Below are 17,377 nucleotides of genomic sequence, written 5' to 3'. Positions count from 1 at the left end.
TATATATATATATATATATATACATATATCCACTCTTTTATAGATTCTTTTCCCATATAGGTCATTACAGAGTACTGAGCAGAGTTCCCTGTGCTATACAGCAGGTCCTTATTAGTTATCTATCTTATATAAAGTAGTGTGTATATGTCAATCCTAATCTCCCAATTTATCCCTCCCTAGGTTTTTGTTTTTTTAAGTTAAATGGGCTAACATTTGTGAAATGCTTAGGTAAGTGCCTGACAAATATAAAATGAATATTAATGTCTCTTAAATGAAACATAGCAAAACAAAATTACCGTCATGTAGGGTAAGCTGCATATGTAAATATCTCTCAAAATATTTAGTGAAATACTTTTTCCCTGTGGTTATGAATCCAGCCCCTTTTGATATGATCATTCTAATGTGACACAATGAAGAGAAGAATGTCAGAAACAGATGACATGTTGTCCTACTACACCGTCCTACACAGTTATACACAGTGTGAGATTTTCCTAGAAACTTCCCCACCAAATTCCTCATTTATGTTGACTCAAGGCGGCCGTTCCTAACTAGCTCATTATATATAAGTGAAGATGCACAAGTCACAATGTTAGATAAGGTTTCGCCTTAATTTGGGATTCCTGGTATTCAAGGAAAACAAATTCATGTAAAAACATTATCTGTAGTCAGATAGCATACAGAATGTATCTTGCAAACGGAGATAGAAGTATGGAGGCAAATTACTTTTACAGTATCAGGGAACTAACTTAGGAAAAGAAACCGTTTCCTGTTGTAAAAGCATAGAAAGCCAGGGAGAATTTTATTTATCTTACACATAGATTGTTCCAGCTTTCCTTTGGTGTTAATCCACTGTGTTTGCAATGGCACAGATTCTTACCAGTCAGCCAAAGAAAACTCAAGACTGTTCCATTATCCTTAACTCTGTGGGCTAAAGAACATCAACTAGTTTGATATGACTGCATAGATTGAAGTGTGTGCTTTATTATGACAGTCATTATGAAGGACAGTCACAGATGACCACTTGCAGCTAGAGGTGTCCCATCAGCTAACAGGTATAACCCCAGGTGTACTTGACAGTTCCAGACTCTTTGAAAGGACCCATAGTACACTGGGGGAGTCGGGGAGGAAATACACTGGAATGGTCTTAACTAAGATTCCCACAGTCCTGGCTTAGCAGAGAAGAACCTGATTCCCTCATAGGATAAGAAGCCAGGAGTCTCTCGTAAGGTGTGGCTACATTTATTATTTCTGTAGGTGTTCCATATCTGGGTTATATCATGAAGAACAGTTCCTGATTCTCAGGAATATTTGTATGTCTGTCTTTACAGCACAAGGAATCTTCTTTTCATAGTATTGTCCAAAAAGTGTATCATCATTGATAAAATTAATGTAATACAGTTTAGTACAATCCTCACTTTTTTTTTATGTCTAAGAAACTTTAACCTTTTATCATTTCATTAGGAATAACTCAAGGTTTAAATGTCTGAGTGTTTGGAACTTAATTTGTAGTATTACTGCAAAGGAAATACCTCTGAACATTGGCAAAGGGCTAGTCTGACTGAGGGTTGGAGTGATTCAAATGATTAGGTTGAATGACAGTATTTTATAATCTTGATCAAGTTTGGTCGATTCTTATCAACAAGGCTTTCCAAAAGTATTTTTCCAGCAAACATTCCATGAATGTTTATTCATAGTATCTTACTAATATTCCTAAAGGCTAGTAGTTGATCCGAGTATCATTTTTTTTAAAACATTCTGAAATTATATTTTTATTGGTTTTAACAAGATTTATAACCTACTCAAAAATGCAATAGAGTGGGCACCATAAAACAAATTCTTAAAAAAATTATTCATTTATTTTTGGCTGCGTTGGGTCTTCGTTGCTGCGTGTGGGCTTTCTCTATTTGTGGCGAGCGAGGGCTACTCTTTGTTGTGGTGCACGGGCTTCTCATTGCGGTGGCTTCTCTTGTTGTGGAGCACGGGCTCTAGGTGCGTGGACTTCAATATTTGTGGCACATGGGCTCAGTAGGTGTGGCTCACAGGCTCTAGAGCGCAGGCTCAGTAGTTGTTGCGCATGGTCTTAGTTGCTCTGTGGCATGTGGGATCTTCCCGGACCAGGCCTCAAACCCATGTACCCTGCATTAGCAGGTGGATTCTTATCCACTGTGCCACCAGGGAAGTCCCACAAAACAAATTTGTTTGAAAGCACTAGCACCAGCACATGAATAGTCATGACATTCAGTGGCATGTCCCTTGTTTTTTTTTTAAAACATAGATTTTATTTATTTATTTATTTTTTGGCTGCGTTGGGTCTCCGTTGCTGCATGTGGGCTTTCTCTAGTTGCCGCGAGTTGGGGCTACTCTTCCTTGCGGTGCGCGGGCTTCTCATTGTGGTGGCTTCTCTTGTTGCGGAGCACAGGCTCTAGGCAGGCGAGCTTCATTAGTTGTGGCACGTGGGCTCAATAGTTGTGGCTTGCGGGCTCTAGAGCGCAGGCTCAGTAGTTGTGGCCCGCGGGCTTAGTTGTTCTGCAGCACGTGGGATCTTCCTGGTCCAGGGATCGAACCAGTGTCCCCTGCACTGGCAGGAAGATTCTTAACCACTGCACCACCAGGGAAGTCCAGCATGTCCCTTGTTGAAATATAGTTTTTATAATCTGCACTGGTGGATGCTTTGCAAACAGGGTAAGCTGCATGTAGAATAAAATGAAGAGATTTTAAAAGTAGAGATTAAAGACATTAGAGATGAAAGATGAGAAATTATTTTAATGAAACTTCCTTTTGTTGTCAACTTAAAGAATCTCTGCACATGGTGGCACCTTAAAAAAATCTACAAATCATGGACATATATGATACTCTGAGTATCATTGTTCAAACTCACATTTAAAAGCATCAGTTGAATATATATCCATTATTTGTGGATTTTTTAAGGCGCCACCACGTGTAGAGATTCTTTAAGTTGACTGAACCAGCAATAACTTGGAAGAAGTAAATTATAGAGTCAGGGTGGGATTGTCCTTATAACCTAAACAAATTATTATTTGCAGTGAAGGGAAACATATATACAATGGAATATTACTCAGCCATAAAAAGAAACGAAATTGAGTTATTTGTAGTGAGGTGGATGGACCTAGAGTCTGTCATACAGAGTGAAGTAAGTTAGAAAGAGAAAAACAAATACCATATGCTAACACATATATATGGAATCTGAAAATTAAAAAAAAAAAAGGTTCTGAAAAACCTAAAGGCAGGACAGGAATAAAGACTCAGACATAGAAAACGGACTTGAGGACATGGGGAGGGGGAAGGGAAAGCTGGGACGAAGTGAGAGAGTATCATTGACATATATACATCACCAAATGTAAAATAGATAGCTAGTGGGAAGCAGCCACATAGCGCAGGGAGATCAGCTCGGTGCTTTGTGACCACCTAGAGGGTGGGATAGGGAGGGTGGGAGGGAGACGCAAGAGGGAGGGGATATGGGGATATATGTATACATATAGCTGATTCACTTTGTTATACAGCAGAAACTAACACAACATTGTAAAGCAGTTATATTCCAATAAAGTTGTTAAAAAAAAAAAGGAATACCTATAAAGTCCCTTCCAGGGGGGCTCCAAGGAGGTCTTTCTCAGATTTCTTTTCCAGAATCACCTGTTTTTAGATCATGTAAGGATTGATCATGTAATTGATGAGGAAAAGCAGCCTGCTCCTATTGAAGATAGCATTGAATGTACTAAACTAGTCTTTTTCAATATTTACCTAGATCAGATTGTAAAATATTGGAATTTAGTATTGACGGAGCTATTTCCTGTGACATGGGCCTGCCAATGAGCTGATCATACCCATATAGGATGGGACATAATGGGATAGTACTCAGCAATAAAATGAATGAAATACCAACACACATAACATGGCTTAAGTCTCATAGACGTTTGGTGAATGGAAAATCCAGGCATAAAAGAGTACTCAATATATGATGCTAATTTTACAGAGTTCAAAAACCTGAAAAATTAATCACTAAAGAGATCTTAACCAGCCCTTGCCTCTGGTAGGGCTGTAGAATTTTTAGACGTGACAAAATTGCTCTATTTTTTGAAAAGAATGCAGGTTTCCTGAGCATAAGTAAGCTTGTTTCAACCCCACAGAACTACTGTCTCTCTCATTTTCAAAGAGAGAGAGAGATTCTCTGTGTATTAAACCTGTTGCGTTGTTGTATGTCCAAACACTTCTTTAATTTGTCCTTTTAATTAGATACTATTTTGCCTGTCTCTATGATTGTAGGTTTAAGACATTTCCAGAGAAATTTGATGGCATCACTTCTCTGCTAAGTATCTGGGGCTGTCAATGAGAGGTCTGAAGTCAGTAAGATTTTTATTCTTCTTATCAAAACCCCTCAGTTTATCCCCTCTCTCTGGAACCTTGTGTGACCTTGTCTTCATCTTTGGTGCTCAGAAATATTTTTTTCTTTTTTTCTTTTTTGCGGTATGCGGACCTCTCACTGTTGTGGCCTCTCCCGTTGCGGATCAGCGGCCATGGCTCACGGGCCCAGCCACTTCGCGGCATGTGGGATCTTCCCCGACCGGGGCACGAACCCGTGTCCCCTGCATTGGCAGGCGGACTCTCAACCACTGCGCCACCAGGAAAGCCCTGGTGCTCAGAAATTTTACAGTAATAGATCTAATGAGTTCTTTGCACACTCAGTCTTAAGTAAGTTATTTCAATCTTAAATCATTCCTCACTTTTGGAAAATCTGCTTCTTCTGGTGCTTCTGCCACCTCTTCTTTTTCTTCCTTTTACATTATTTTCATCATTCCATTTGCTCTGTTCTCATTTTTTGGAATGCCATTTAGATGGATCTTTAAACTTGTCAATGTTGTTCAGTTCCCTTATATTTTCTTTCATATTTTCCATCCCATTTTCATTCTATGTGATATTCTGAGATATACTTTCTACCAGAACTTTTTAGCTTTCTAATTATCTTTCAACCGTGTCCATTTTGCTACTCAGTCCATCCGTTGAGATTTTTATTCAAAGTTCCAGTAGTTAATTTCCGAAATCTCTAGTTGATTCCTTTTTAAGAATGTAACATAAAATATCAACAACTCTACTTTTCTAAAGTCTCCTAATGGCTCTATTTCTCTTTCAGCAGGTGTGAATTCATCCACAGGTCAAGTTTGATGCCTTTCTTTCCCTGTCAATTCTTTGGTCATTCCTGGTTTTCTTTTTATCTTTGAGTTTGAGAGTTCCTAGTCACAATTTTAAAAGAGCTACTGTTCCACGTCCCTGGTATTTTGGAGGATGGGCCTGGAACTTTACAAGTTGTGGTGGTAATTTGCCCTCTTTGTGTGAGGCCCTCCCCTCTTTCAAGGGTCAGAGCTCTCTGTAGCTTCCAGTCCCCAAAGCCCCTCCCCTACCCCCCACTGTCTTCTCCTCTGGTAACACTCACATTTGCAAAATGCTTAGCAAAAATCAGGATGGAATCAAAGGCCAACCAGCCACGCTTGCATAATCTAGCTCTGACCAATAACAGGCCTGAGTTAGGTTTATTCTAGTTTGTTTTTCTCTTGACTCTGGGCCGATTCTGCCTCCCACGGTCTGCTAGTTGACATTTCACACATGTATTACAGATGGCAGTTTCTTACACTTTTATTTCACCATAATCTTACTCCTTTTCATTCTCCAGCTTATAGGAATTACCCAACACATCTGGAGCATCAATACATTCTTTTTTCTCTTCCCTGACTCTTATTGATGTTAATTCAATCATTTGATGAGAATTCAGCAACTGATAACTGGGCTCCATCTGCAATCTTGAGCCAATTCTCTAACTTGCATTTATGCAATCCTTTTCATATCTAGTTTTACAAGTGCATGTATTTTTATCTGCATTTAAAAAAATGGGAAAACAAAATCTACAGTGTTGATGGGATTTGCCCAGTATCATACACTGAGTGGCTGAGCCATACTCGTAATTCAGATACATTCCTGACCCCAGTCCCATGTTTTTACCCCATTACCCAGGGTACTAGATTTAGGCATATTAAAGCAATATTCTGTAACTATACAACATGTAGCGGTTGTAAAGCACTTTCACATGCATTGTGTTATCTTTTCCTCATGAAAGCCCTTGATATAGCATTATTATTTATCCTAGACAGGAAATCCTGCAATTAAAACAAATAAGAAAGTTACCAAGACAATTGAGCAATGATACTCAGGGTCTGGAGACTTCAAGTCTCTAGACAGGCACGGGCATAAACCCTGGGGTATCCCAGATATTTCTTTGCCACCTACCTCAAACAATAAGGCAATCAACATGTTAAAAGGATATCCAAATAAACCCACCAAAGGCTGGGAAGTCTTGTTTCCCATAAAATATCTTATCTTCATCTTTAAGGACACTGGATTGCTCCTTTTCATTCTTTATTTTTTCTTTTTTTCTGTTCAGTGGCAGTAATTTCCACTACTCTGTCTTCCGGCTCACTGATCCATTCTTCTGCCTCATTTAGTCAACTACTGATTCCTTCCAGTGTACTTTTCATTTCAGTTATTATATTCTTCATCTCTCTTTGGTTGTTCTTTATATTTTCTAACTCTTTGTTAAAATTTTCTACAGTAAGTCCCCTACGTATGAACTTTCAAGTTTCGAACTTTCAAAGATGCAAACATACGGTCGCATGTCTAATCACGTAAGTTAGGTCACGTGTCTGGCGTACGTTGTCACGTGGGTGCCTCCTCTACAAGTGGCTGTGCTTTTGTGTACTTTACTGTACAGCACTGTATAGAGTACAGTGGTACAGTATCTTTTTTCAAGCCCAGGATGTCTGGAAGCGAGTGTAAAAGCAGCAGTGAGGTAGCCGGTACTGCTAAGAAGTGCCAAGCAATAACAATGGAAACAAAAGTGAAAAGAATTGAGAGACTGGAGTGAGGAGAAAAGATACCTTGCCCTTCATCTCCTATTTCTGACGATCCTTCAGCTCTACCATCTCCTCCCTTCTCTCCCTCCTCCAGTCAGTAACTCTTCTTGCCTGTTCACTCAATGCCAGCCCCTGTATGCCAGGGGCATACAGCTGTTGTACTGTACTATTGAACTTTTCAAGGTACTGCACTGTAAGATTAAAAATGTTTTCTTTATTTTTGTGTCTGTTTTTTGTTTTTTTTTTGTGGTACACGGGCCTCTCACTGTTGTGGCCTCTCCCGTTGTGGAGCACAGGCTCTGGACGCGCAGGCTCAGCGGCCATGGCTCACGGGCCCAGCCGCTCCGCGGCATGTGGGATCTTCCCGGACCGGGGCACGAACCCTCGTCCCCTGCATCGGCAGGCGGACTCTCAACCACTGCGCCACCAGGGAAGCCCCTGTTTGTTTTTTATGTAGTATTTGTGTGAAAAATATTATAAACCTATTACAGTACAGTACTATACAGCTGATTGTATTAGTTGGGTGCCTAGGCTAACTTTGTTGGACTTACGAACAAATTGGACTTACAAGCACACTCTTGGAATGGAACTCGTTCATATGTAGGGGACTTACTATAACGTCTTGCTCTGTGTATCCACTATCCTCCCAAGTTCCTTGGTCATCTTTGTGATCACTACTCTGGACTCTTTCTCAGGTAGGTTGCCTATCTCCACTTCACTTAGTTCTTCTGGGGTTTTATCTTGTTCCTTCACCTGAAACATATTCCTCTGCTGCCTCATTTTCTCTAAGTTGCTATTTGTATTTTTATGTATGTGGTAGGTTAGTTACATTTCTTGGCCTTGGAGAAGTGGCCCTCTGTAGGAGGCATCCTGTGTCCCAGCAGTGCACTCCCATCTCGACACCCAAGCTACGTGCTTTAGGCGTTCCCCCTAAGAACGCTACATGGGTTTTTCTGTTGGGGTGGGCTAAGTGTGCGGGCAGTCAGGTAGGCCCCCATCTGGTCGGTTGCCAGGCCCTGCCTTGTGTGGATGTAGCTGGCTGCTATTTAGTGGGGCCTGGTCCTGAGGTGGCTAGTTGCAGAATCCTAGGGGGTCCCTGGAGCTAGTGCTGGCTCACCGGTGGGCGGAGTCAGGGTCCCAAAGGCTCTGGGACTGTTGCCCACCCACTGGCTGGTTAAGTCAGATCTTGGGGTTAGGGCCAGACTACTGGTAGGCATAGCTGGGTCCTAGAATCTGGCTCTGGAATCCCAGAGCTCATTTAATATTATTGGTGGGGGGTGGTTCTTGAGTCAGTTGGGTATGGGGTCCAGGGTGTCCTAAAGGTTGCGTTGGCCAGCTAGTGGGCTGGGCCAGGGCCCAGCCAGTGCCAGTGTAGGATCTGGCCTGCAGTGTGGGATTGTAGTTTTTTAGCTTCTTGTGTCTGCCCTCTGGTGGGCGAGGCTGGTCTAGAGGCATGGTCTGGCTTCCTGGTGAGAGGGGCCGGTCCACTGGTGGGCAGAGCTGGGTCTTGGCCCTCTGGTGGGCTAGGCCGTGTCTGGAGGCAAGCCCAGAGGTGGCTGTGGGCTCTTTAGTCTTTAGGCAGCCTGTCTGCAGATGGGGGTGGATGTGTTCCTGCCTAGTTAGTTGTTTGGCCTGAGGTGCTCCAGCCCTGGAGCCTACAGGCTGTTGCAGGGCCAGGTCTTGGAGCTAATGAGCCAAGATGTTAGCTATCAACAATGTCCCGCTATATGCTGCCACCAGTGTGTGTTTTCCTTTACCAAAGCCTGAATTCCTTCTCCCTGTTTCAGAACCACAAAGCCTCTCTCTCCCTGACGACTACAGGGGATTCTTGGAGGGGAGTATCAACTTGTACTCATACAGAAATGAAAGTAGTATGGCATCAGAATTTTCATCTATGGTCTAGGGAATAAGATATATTCTATTATTTCACTAAACCAGTGGTTCTCAAAGTATGGTCCCTGGGCCAGCAGCATCAACAGCACCTGGAAACTTGCTAGACGTGTAAATTCTGGAACTCTCCCCAAGATCTACTGAATCAGAAAATCTAGGGGTGAGGCCCTGCAACCTGTTTGAACAAGCCTGCTAAGTGATTCTGAAGCAGGCTCAACTTTGAGAACCACTAAACTAAATGTCAACCAGAGGTGACTTTGCCTCCAGAGGACATTTACTAATATCTGGAGACATTTTTAGTTGTCATAATTGGGATGGAGGGTGCTAATGACATCTAGTGGGTAGAGGCTGGGGATTCTGCTAAACATTCTACAAATGCACAGGACAGACCTACAGCAAAGAATTGTCCAGTCTAAAATGTCCGTTGCGCCAAAGTCGAGAAACCTGATCTAAACTGAGCCTTCACTCGCTCAACTGGCGAAGAAATTAAACCTCAGTTGTGTGTGTGTGTGTGTGTGTGTGTGTGTGTGTGTGTGTGCGCATGCGCACGCGCACGCTCATGTATATTTGTGGGGGTCTTCATCCCCAATTCCACAGCTTAATTTCAGGCTTAGGTGGACCAGAGGCAACGAGTTCTTAATCCAGGTGATCACCTTCATTCAGCTGCTCTGTTTGCTGCCCGGTACTCGTGTTTAGTGCTGTTTCTCTCGAAGGGCTGGGGCAGGAAACTCTCCCACCTGACCTGTCCCAACCAGGAAGAATATCTTTCCACACCAGCAACCAGATTCTCCCATGAGACAATGGTCTGAACTGTACAGAATTCTGGCATCTTGAAGTAATATGCCAAGGTCAAGCGGAACAGTAGGCATCCATGCTATACCCCCCACCCCCTCAACTTCCATCTCTTCTCAATAAATCCCCACCTTCCTGGGGCTGGTTGTTCCCACTTTCCTCTCCCCATTAGCTCACGCCATGTTTCCCCGTCACGAACCACTTAGCTTCAGCTTATACAATCAAATGCAAAATCTCTTTATTGTTTGAGGGTTTCAGGTGACTTTAGGAAGCTCAGCTTTTAGGAACAATATTGAATCATTTTCCCCAGAGTGGAAGGGTTGGGGGGGACAGGCTAACATAAGTTAGTCTTTTTCTTAATAACTCTCCCTGCTATATCATGCATGTCATATTTAACATAATATACCATATATATTTGTATATAACATATTTGATATACCTATAAAGTAGCAATCAGAGGAGAGGATAATGTCTACAGACCTAAAGAGTAGAGTCCACTTGCTCCTCACTAAGGGAAAAGCCATAGAAAGAGAGGAATAAGTCGTAATGCCCAGGAAGTGTTAGCCCTCCCTGGAAAAACTGGCAAGGGTCTACCAGCCCATGCCCTAAGAGTCCCAGGGGAAGCCATTTGGGGCAACATGTAGCAGATGAAGAAGCATGGCGGAGATACTGGAAGCATGGGGGACATAACTATGAAACCACTGCAGGAGGACTGGATGCTGCTTATGCTGAGATATCTAAGGCCAGCCCATCGACGGTAGTGGTCCTGTCGACCATTCACACTGCTGCCCCGGGACCCACACAATGTCCACTCCTTTACCTATGATTACAGTTACAATTGGTTCTTTCCCTCCACCCACCCGTCGGCTCCTCCAGCTGCATCCTCAGGCCCATCCCGTACCGTCTTGGATTCAGGGCTGCTTCACAGAGGCACACAGTTCCACTGGTTCCAGTCACAGGGCACAGGGATATGATTCAGACTGTGACTCATTTTCTGCATAATTTTGTTATTCTTGTCTACATGAGAATACACGGGGAAGCCACGTTTGATCAGAGCCTGGGTCTGGTAATAGATGACGTAGGTGACGAGACCATGGGCCCGGTACTCAGGTAGGGTGCCCCCCATCCGCATCTCTCCTGTCTGGTCCATCAGGGACCAGGACACAGGGGTCCCCTCGGGCCCCAGCAGGCAGAAGTTGGGGAAGGTCCGGATACAGCGCTCGATGAATCTCTGGCTCCACTCATTGCCACCGAAATGCCAGAATTTATTCACCACGGCAGCGTGGGTAGGATCCAACGATGAGAGTTTAAACATCTCTTGGTCACTATGGATGTTCCAAGAGAAAAGCAAAGTCCATGAGTTTAGAGGTTTATATTTGTTCTTACCTCTAGTATCTTGAGAGACAGAGTAGGCAGAGGAAATAGCGAACGCAAATTCTGGAGTATAAGTGAGCTTGTAATGACAGAGGGACAGAAAGAAGGCCGATGTTGTTGGACTGAGTGAGCTAGAAGGACAAGACAGGTCAAAGAAGTTGACATAGGCTGGATATACTCCAGGTGAGAAAAGAAATGGTGGGGTATTTTAAGCAGGGGAGAAACACGGTTTGAATTACGTTTTTAAAAAAGATTATTCTGGCCGCTTTGAAAAAGATCAATTGTGGGCAGCCAGAGCAAAAGCAGAAAGAGAAGTGGGGAGGCTACTTTGGTAGTGAGAGGTGTAAGTAGCGTAGGGTAGCTTTTATCAAACTCACATGGCCTTGGGTTTGCCATGGCTAAGTGATAAGTTCTTTACATCCAGCAGGGAAGGAGCCAGTTCCCTTATTGCCTCAATCGCCATATAGAGAATGTTTTGTGATTGCTTGACTTTGAAGGATTTAGTGGCTGCAAGACTTTGTATTACTTCATTCAGGCTGGACTGTGAACCTAGATGGGATTATAAGGAGAAATGCAATGATTTATGTCCACTGGAGAAGCTCTCCAGTGGAGTAGGAAGTGTCTGAGGATTTCTAGGCAGAGAATTTTGGTGATGGGCTCGGTGCTGCTAATGTATGAACGGGCTCATGTAATCAGGATTTGTGCAATTTTCCTTGTTTTGGAAAAGCAAAAGCATGCCTAGAAATTCATTCAGCCATGGTCATGCCATTAGAGGCAATACCAAGACTGGAACTAAGTTTTCTGGGCTACGTAATCATGCAGGTTTTTTGTTTGTTTGTTTTTGCGGTACGCGGGCCTCTCACTGCCGTGGCCTCTCCCGTTGCGGAGCACAGGCTCCGGACGCGCAGGCTCAGCGGCCATGGCTCACGGGCCCAGCCGCTCCGCGGCATGTGGAATCTTCCCGGACCGGGGCACGAACCCGTGTCCCCTGCATCGGCAGGCAGACTCTCAACCACTGCGCCACCAGGGAAGCCCAATCATGCAGTTTTGATGATCAAAGAAGGTGAGTTATAATAATTATAGTTGCCGAGACTTCCCTGGGGGAGCAGTGGTTGGGAATCCGCCTGCCAGTGCAGGGGACACGGGTTCAATCCCTGGTCTGGGAAGATCCCACCTGCTGTGGAGCAACTAGGCCCGTGAGCCACAACTGCTGAGCCTGAGCCCTAGAGCCCGTGTGCCACAGCTGCTGAGCCCACGAGCTGCAACTACTGGGGCCCGCGCGCCTGGAGCCCCTGCTCCACAATGGGAGAGGCCAACGCGATGGGGGACCTGCATACTGCAGCGAAGAGTGGCCCCCGCTCACCCCAATAGGAGAAAGCCCGCGCACAGCGACGAAGACCCAACGCAGCCAAAAATAAATAAAATTTTAAAAAATAATAATAACCGTAGTTGCCAACATCTCTGGAGTACTTACTATGTTCCCAATGCTGTAGATTGTTGCAGTAATGGCCCACAGTTTGCCCACATCTCCTTGTACTCATTCCCTGGAATAGTCCCCTCCTGCACTGCATCTGACCTTGGCCATATGACTTGTGTTACCAATGGGAAAGAGTAAATTTGATGCAGAGAGAGGCTTAAAAATGCTTGCACATTGGGGCTCACCATGTCTTTGTGCTTCTGGTTACCTTGAGGCCAACACCACATGAAAAGGCCACGGCTAGCCTGCTGAAGACATGTGCTCTTATCATGATGTCACCAGGGCCTAGCCAGCACTGACAGTCAGACCATCATTCAGACTTGTAAGTTAGGCCATCTTAGAGCAACCAGCCCACAGTCACCCATCAACTGACTGTAGATGCATAGCTACACCCAGAGGAGACCAGCAGAACAACTGCCTTGCAAAGCCCAGTCCAATTGTTGATTCACAGAATTATGAGGTTTGCTATGTAGTGAAAGTTAACTGAAACATTCAGGTATTGCACTAAGCAATTCCTAGCTAAGATTTCATTTAATCTTTTCAACACTGCTATGTTTTAGGTACCATTATTTATTTTTTATTTTTTTAGTAAATTTATTTATTTATTTATTTATTTTTGGCTGTGTTGGATCTTCATTGCTGCGCACGGGCTTTCTCTAGTTGTGGTGTGTAAGGGCTACTCTTTGTTGCGGAGTATGGGCCTTAGAGCATGCGGGCTTCGGTAGTTGTGGCACACAGGCTCAGTAGTTGTGGCACGCGGGCTCAGTAGTTGTGGATCACGGGCTTAGCTGCTCCATGGCACGTGGGATCTTCCTGGACCAGGGCTCAAACCCGTGTCCCCTGCATCAGCAGGCGGATGCTTCACCACTGCACCACCCGGGAAGTCCTAGGTACAATTATTACCCTCGTTTTTATATATGAAAGTCAGGATCTCAGATAGGACAAGCCCCTGGCTAGGATTATATGGCAAAGTAACAGGCAAATGCCATCCTAGGTAGTCTGACTCTGGAGACCACGCTCATAACCATATAAGTTGCTCTTTATGACCTAGGAGGTGTTCTGTGGCACAAGTTGTCATTCCAATTCTAGGAATGAAAGACCCTGGGGAAAGCTCTGCTTTGATACCCAACCACCCTAAGGCATCCTGGATATGTCCACAAAATATGCCATAAATCCTTAGCTCTCAGGGGATTACATTGCAGTCCTCTATATGAAGCCCATTAGGTATAAACTTTGAGGGTGTTTTTTCCCCCTTTACAGGTATAGTTGCAGCTGAGTAAAAAAACTGACAGCAGGCTGAGGGTCTGGGGCTTGGAGAAAGGAGATACATGTCATAGGAGAAATTGTTCAGGATGGAGATGTGATTCAGCACAGATTCCGTTCCTTTTATACTTACTTTGGATCTGCAAATGCTGTTTCCAGTTGATGACTTCTGGTAAGCTGAGGAATTCCTGACAGTTTTTGAGGTCTTTGGAGTAGATATGGTAAGTATTGGTGTAGTGATCAAGATCATCTGTCATGTCCTGTTATCATTGAGAAAAGGGGGGCAAAACAAATGTCTTATTTTTCATGATTGTAATACTTTTTTCTAAATTCTACTATACTGTGGTATTTTTAAGTACTAAAATATTGGTGTTTGTGTTGGTGCATTAGAAATTTTTCTGAATCATTTAAATCATGAGATCAAGATGGGAGATTCAGGTGTTCAAATTATGATGAAAAGCGGCAGAACAGTACTATTCTCTACCCATATATTGTGTGAAAATTTCAACTCAAGCAAAGACACAACTATTTAGAAAGAATTCTTCTATATTTTCATCTTCCTCAACAGGAAGAAGAGAAAAGCAACTGACAAGGAAAAGCTTCTGTTGCAAGAATAAATTTTTCTATACTTCAAACACTTGCAGAATACACAAGCTATGAAGATGACAGTATTAAATTTGGTCATTGACATTTCTGGATTGACATTTCCATCTATACTAAATTAAGACAAAGAAGATGAAAACCAGTTAGAAATGCTTTCATAAAATAATACAATAGTTGAACAAATTGTAATTACAGAAAAACAAAGAAACCACTTATTTGGAAATATCCCCTCAAATTATTAAATAAGAGATGTGATTATTTGGAAGAAGGCACAGGAAAATATTATCTTGAGTGCAGAATTAGAAACCTTTTCAAAAATAGTTGGAATTGTTGCACAAAAATACACTCACAAGTCAGCAATGATACCACTAACACATTTTGTTTCTTAAGATCCATTTAAGATAAAAGGTCAAATAATCTTATTGCAGTTCAGTTTTTATTATTAATATAAATTTCTTCATATTATATACTGTTTAATTCCATGGATTTTAAATAACTTATTATTTGTAGGAAAGATATATTTGTATTTTTATAAATTTGTAATTTTACTGGATGTTTTAAAATAAACTTAGGGCTTTTTGTCTTTGAAATGTATTAACTATTTAGTTTCACTAATTTTTAAATGTTTCCCCAAAATGCATATGGAAATTCTAATATTATAAAAAAATTTTTTTATAATCAGCCAACTAACTGTCCTGTTTCATACCTTCCTATCTTTGTCCTTGTTACTTTCTCTGGTTAGAATGTCCTCCTTTCTTTGTCAGCCTAACAAAGATATATTTATCTACAAAATCCAGTTCAGATGAAACATCCACTAAGTAGTATATCTAATCTGATCCTGTAACCTCCATCTCCAGACTCCATAGTTTAATCAGCTTTTGCCTGTGCTATCTCCGTATATTGTACATTTTCTGTTTTTGAACATTTTACACTAAGTTGTAATTTATTTACTTACCTGTAATCTCCTCCAGGCTGTGGGGTTCTTAAAGGCAAGGACTTGTTCACTATCACTGCAATTCATTTCTGTAGCCCCAGGGTCTACCACGTTGCCAGGCACACGGTAGGCACATAGCAAATACAAACACAGATGCAAATTCATGTCACATCTGGCACCTTACCTGCTCCTGAGGGCGGATAACCACTGTATTAAAATCAGGCCACCTGTCCACCAGGGCCTTTAGCTTGAAAGGGTTCCCCTGGTTCATGTGGAAGACGGTCCCATAAACCTGCAGTATCCAAAGTGAGAGGGTCAGCTTATTAGGAAGGGATGGCAAAGTGCCTTGTTTGACCAGGACTGAGGGTCATTTCAGCTGTTTCCAAATTTTCATTTTAACAACTAATTCTTTGCAGAGCATGCTTGCACAGAAATCTTTTCATGGGCAAGATTTCTTAGATTATCCATCAGGTAACTGCTGGTTCAAAGGTTATGGACATGTTGAAAACTCTTTAACATGTATGTCCACAGTACCCTCTAGAAAGGTAATTTCCTCCCACAATAAGCAAAGGCTAAAGCAAAATGTTCAAGAGAATGGGCTGTGGAAGTCCACAGTCTCGGTCCAGTCTTGAGTCCCCAACCCTGCCTTTTTGCATAGTTTGTTGAGAGAGAGGGGAAAGCAGGGAGAGAATGAATGAGATAGCCTGTAGACATTAAGTGTCCTGGTGGTTTGGGGGTGGGGGAATGCAGCAGTGGATATCACCATGGGCCACATTACTATTGTGAACATGAAGCCTCTGCAGATACCAGCATGGAAACATGCCAATGACCAAAGTCAAAAAAAAAAAAAATGTATGCAGTTGAATTGTTTCTACCATGGGTAGATGATGACCAAAGACTGTACCAACATCCTTCCCTCCTACCACCCTCCACCCGACGTGAACTATTGATGTTACACTATGGAGAAAGAGAAGGGGAAAAAAATCTAAGTTGCCTGAGGTTACCTGAAATCATTGTTTTCAGCTATGAATGGAGGCTTGATATAGAAATTCCGTAGTCTGGCAGAATATAGATGTTTCTTTTTACGCCTTTGCATTTGGGGGTGTGTAAAATTGCTTTAGATTTAATACATTATCCATTACAGGATAATGAAAATCTGTGTAGCTCTTCCTCTTTCTTATTCCCCCGGGGCTGAATTAATTAACACTCTTTTTTTTTTTTTTTTCTGCTGAACTCAGAACGCAGTGAGCCAGGCAGCGACTCTAAATGGACTCAGCTGGAGTTGACACATGCAGTAAAATGTACTTAATATCCAACAATTAGAACAGATGGACGTTTTGTCAATGAGACTCAAGCAAGTATTGAGTTCTAGGTTATACCTCCATTAAAAGTACCTGGCAAACAACTATTCTAGATTTCAACTAGGGGAAAAATGTATATCTTTAATATACAACCAAAGCTGTTTCTTCATGAAAGTTGTGGAGACAAGAGGGCCGCTTTATCTTACCACAGAGATGCTCCGAGTAAGGACACTTGGGAACCACCAAGAGTTTCCTCAAGATGTTTGGAGTCCACTTAACCCAAGGAGCAAAGAGAAAGTTAAATCACAAAATTCTATACTACAGAGCACGGAAGAAAAACTTTTAGGTTGAAGAATTTTCAAAAATAGCTGCTTACCATAAAAATATCTTAGGCAAGCGTTCGTAACATGTATAACTGATGTAACCTCTAAGAAAAATTGACTGTCTCTTTGAGAGGTTGCCTGGATCTTAAGGATTATCAAGTGAAAGTAGTTAAATATTAGGTAACAGAGATTAATATTAGTGAGATCCACCAAAGTGGGTGACATTTTAGTTTTAAATTAGTTGATTTGAAGGCATTTTTGGCAGTAATTAAAGAACAGGGCGAGTTGTTTCATTAGTCTATTTCTAATAAATGAAAATGAAGCCATATGATCTACGAATAAAATAATGCTAACATTTTTCTCCTTTATACAGAAAGATGGAGTAACAAATCTACTGGGGGGTGAGGCAGGTGAATGCATTTATCTTATCTAAAATGTATGCATCTTATAGGAGTGTCTTATAAAACAGTAGAAATCTAGTTCTCTTTTTTTTTTTTTTTTTT

General features: G+C 42.3%; 1 protein-coding gene across 1 annotated transcript in view; it reads right to left on the bottom strand.

Annotated features, from left to right (window-relative positions):
- Positions 1-10,422: 10,422 nt before the first annotated feature.
- The window catches only part of LOC103084960 (glycine N-acyltransferase-like), an 8,264-nt gene continuing 1,309 nt past the window's right edge, over positions 10,423-17,377 (bottom strand). Inside the window, exons 2-5 of the mRNA XM_007455683.1 lie at positions 15,435-15,542; positions 13,847-13,973; positions 11,351-11,522; positions 10,423-10,924 (exon numbers count right to left, since the gene is read on the bottom strand). Coding sequence (XP_007455745.1) covers positions 10,522-10,924; positions 11,351-11,522; positions 13,847-13,973; positions 15,435-15,542 — 810 coding nt within the window. The 3' untranslated portion in view covers positions 10,423-10,521. The remainder of the gene's footprint in view (positions 10,925-11,350; positions 11,523-13,846; positions 13,974-15,434; positions 15,543-17,377) is intronic.

Source organism: Lipotes vexillifer, unplaced genomic scaffold (genome assembly GCF_000442215.2).
Source record: "Lipotes vexillifer unplaced genomic scaffold, Lipotes_vexillifer_v1.1 scaffold977, whole genome shotgun sequence".
Classification (NCBI taxonomy): Eukaryota; Metazoa; Chordata; class Mammalia; order Artiodactyla; family Lipotidae; genus Lipotes; species Lipotes vexillifer.
Note: the sequence above shows the minus strand (reverse complement) of the source record. Positions and strands in the feature narration are given on the sequence as shown.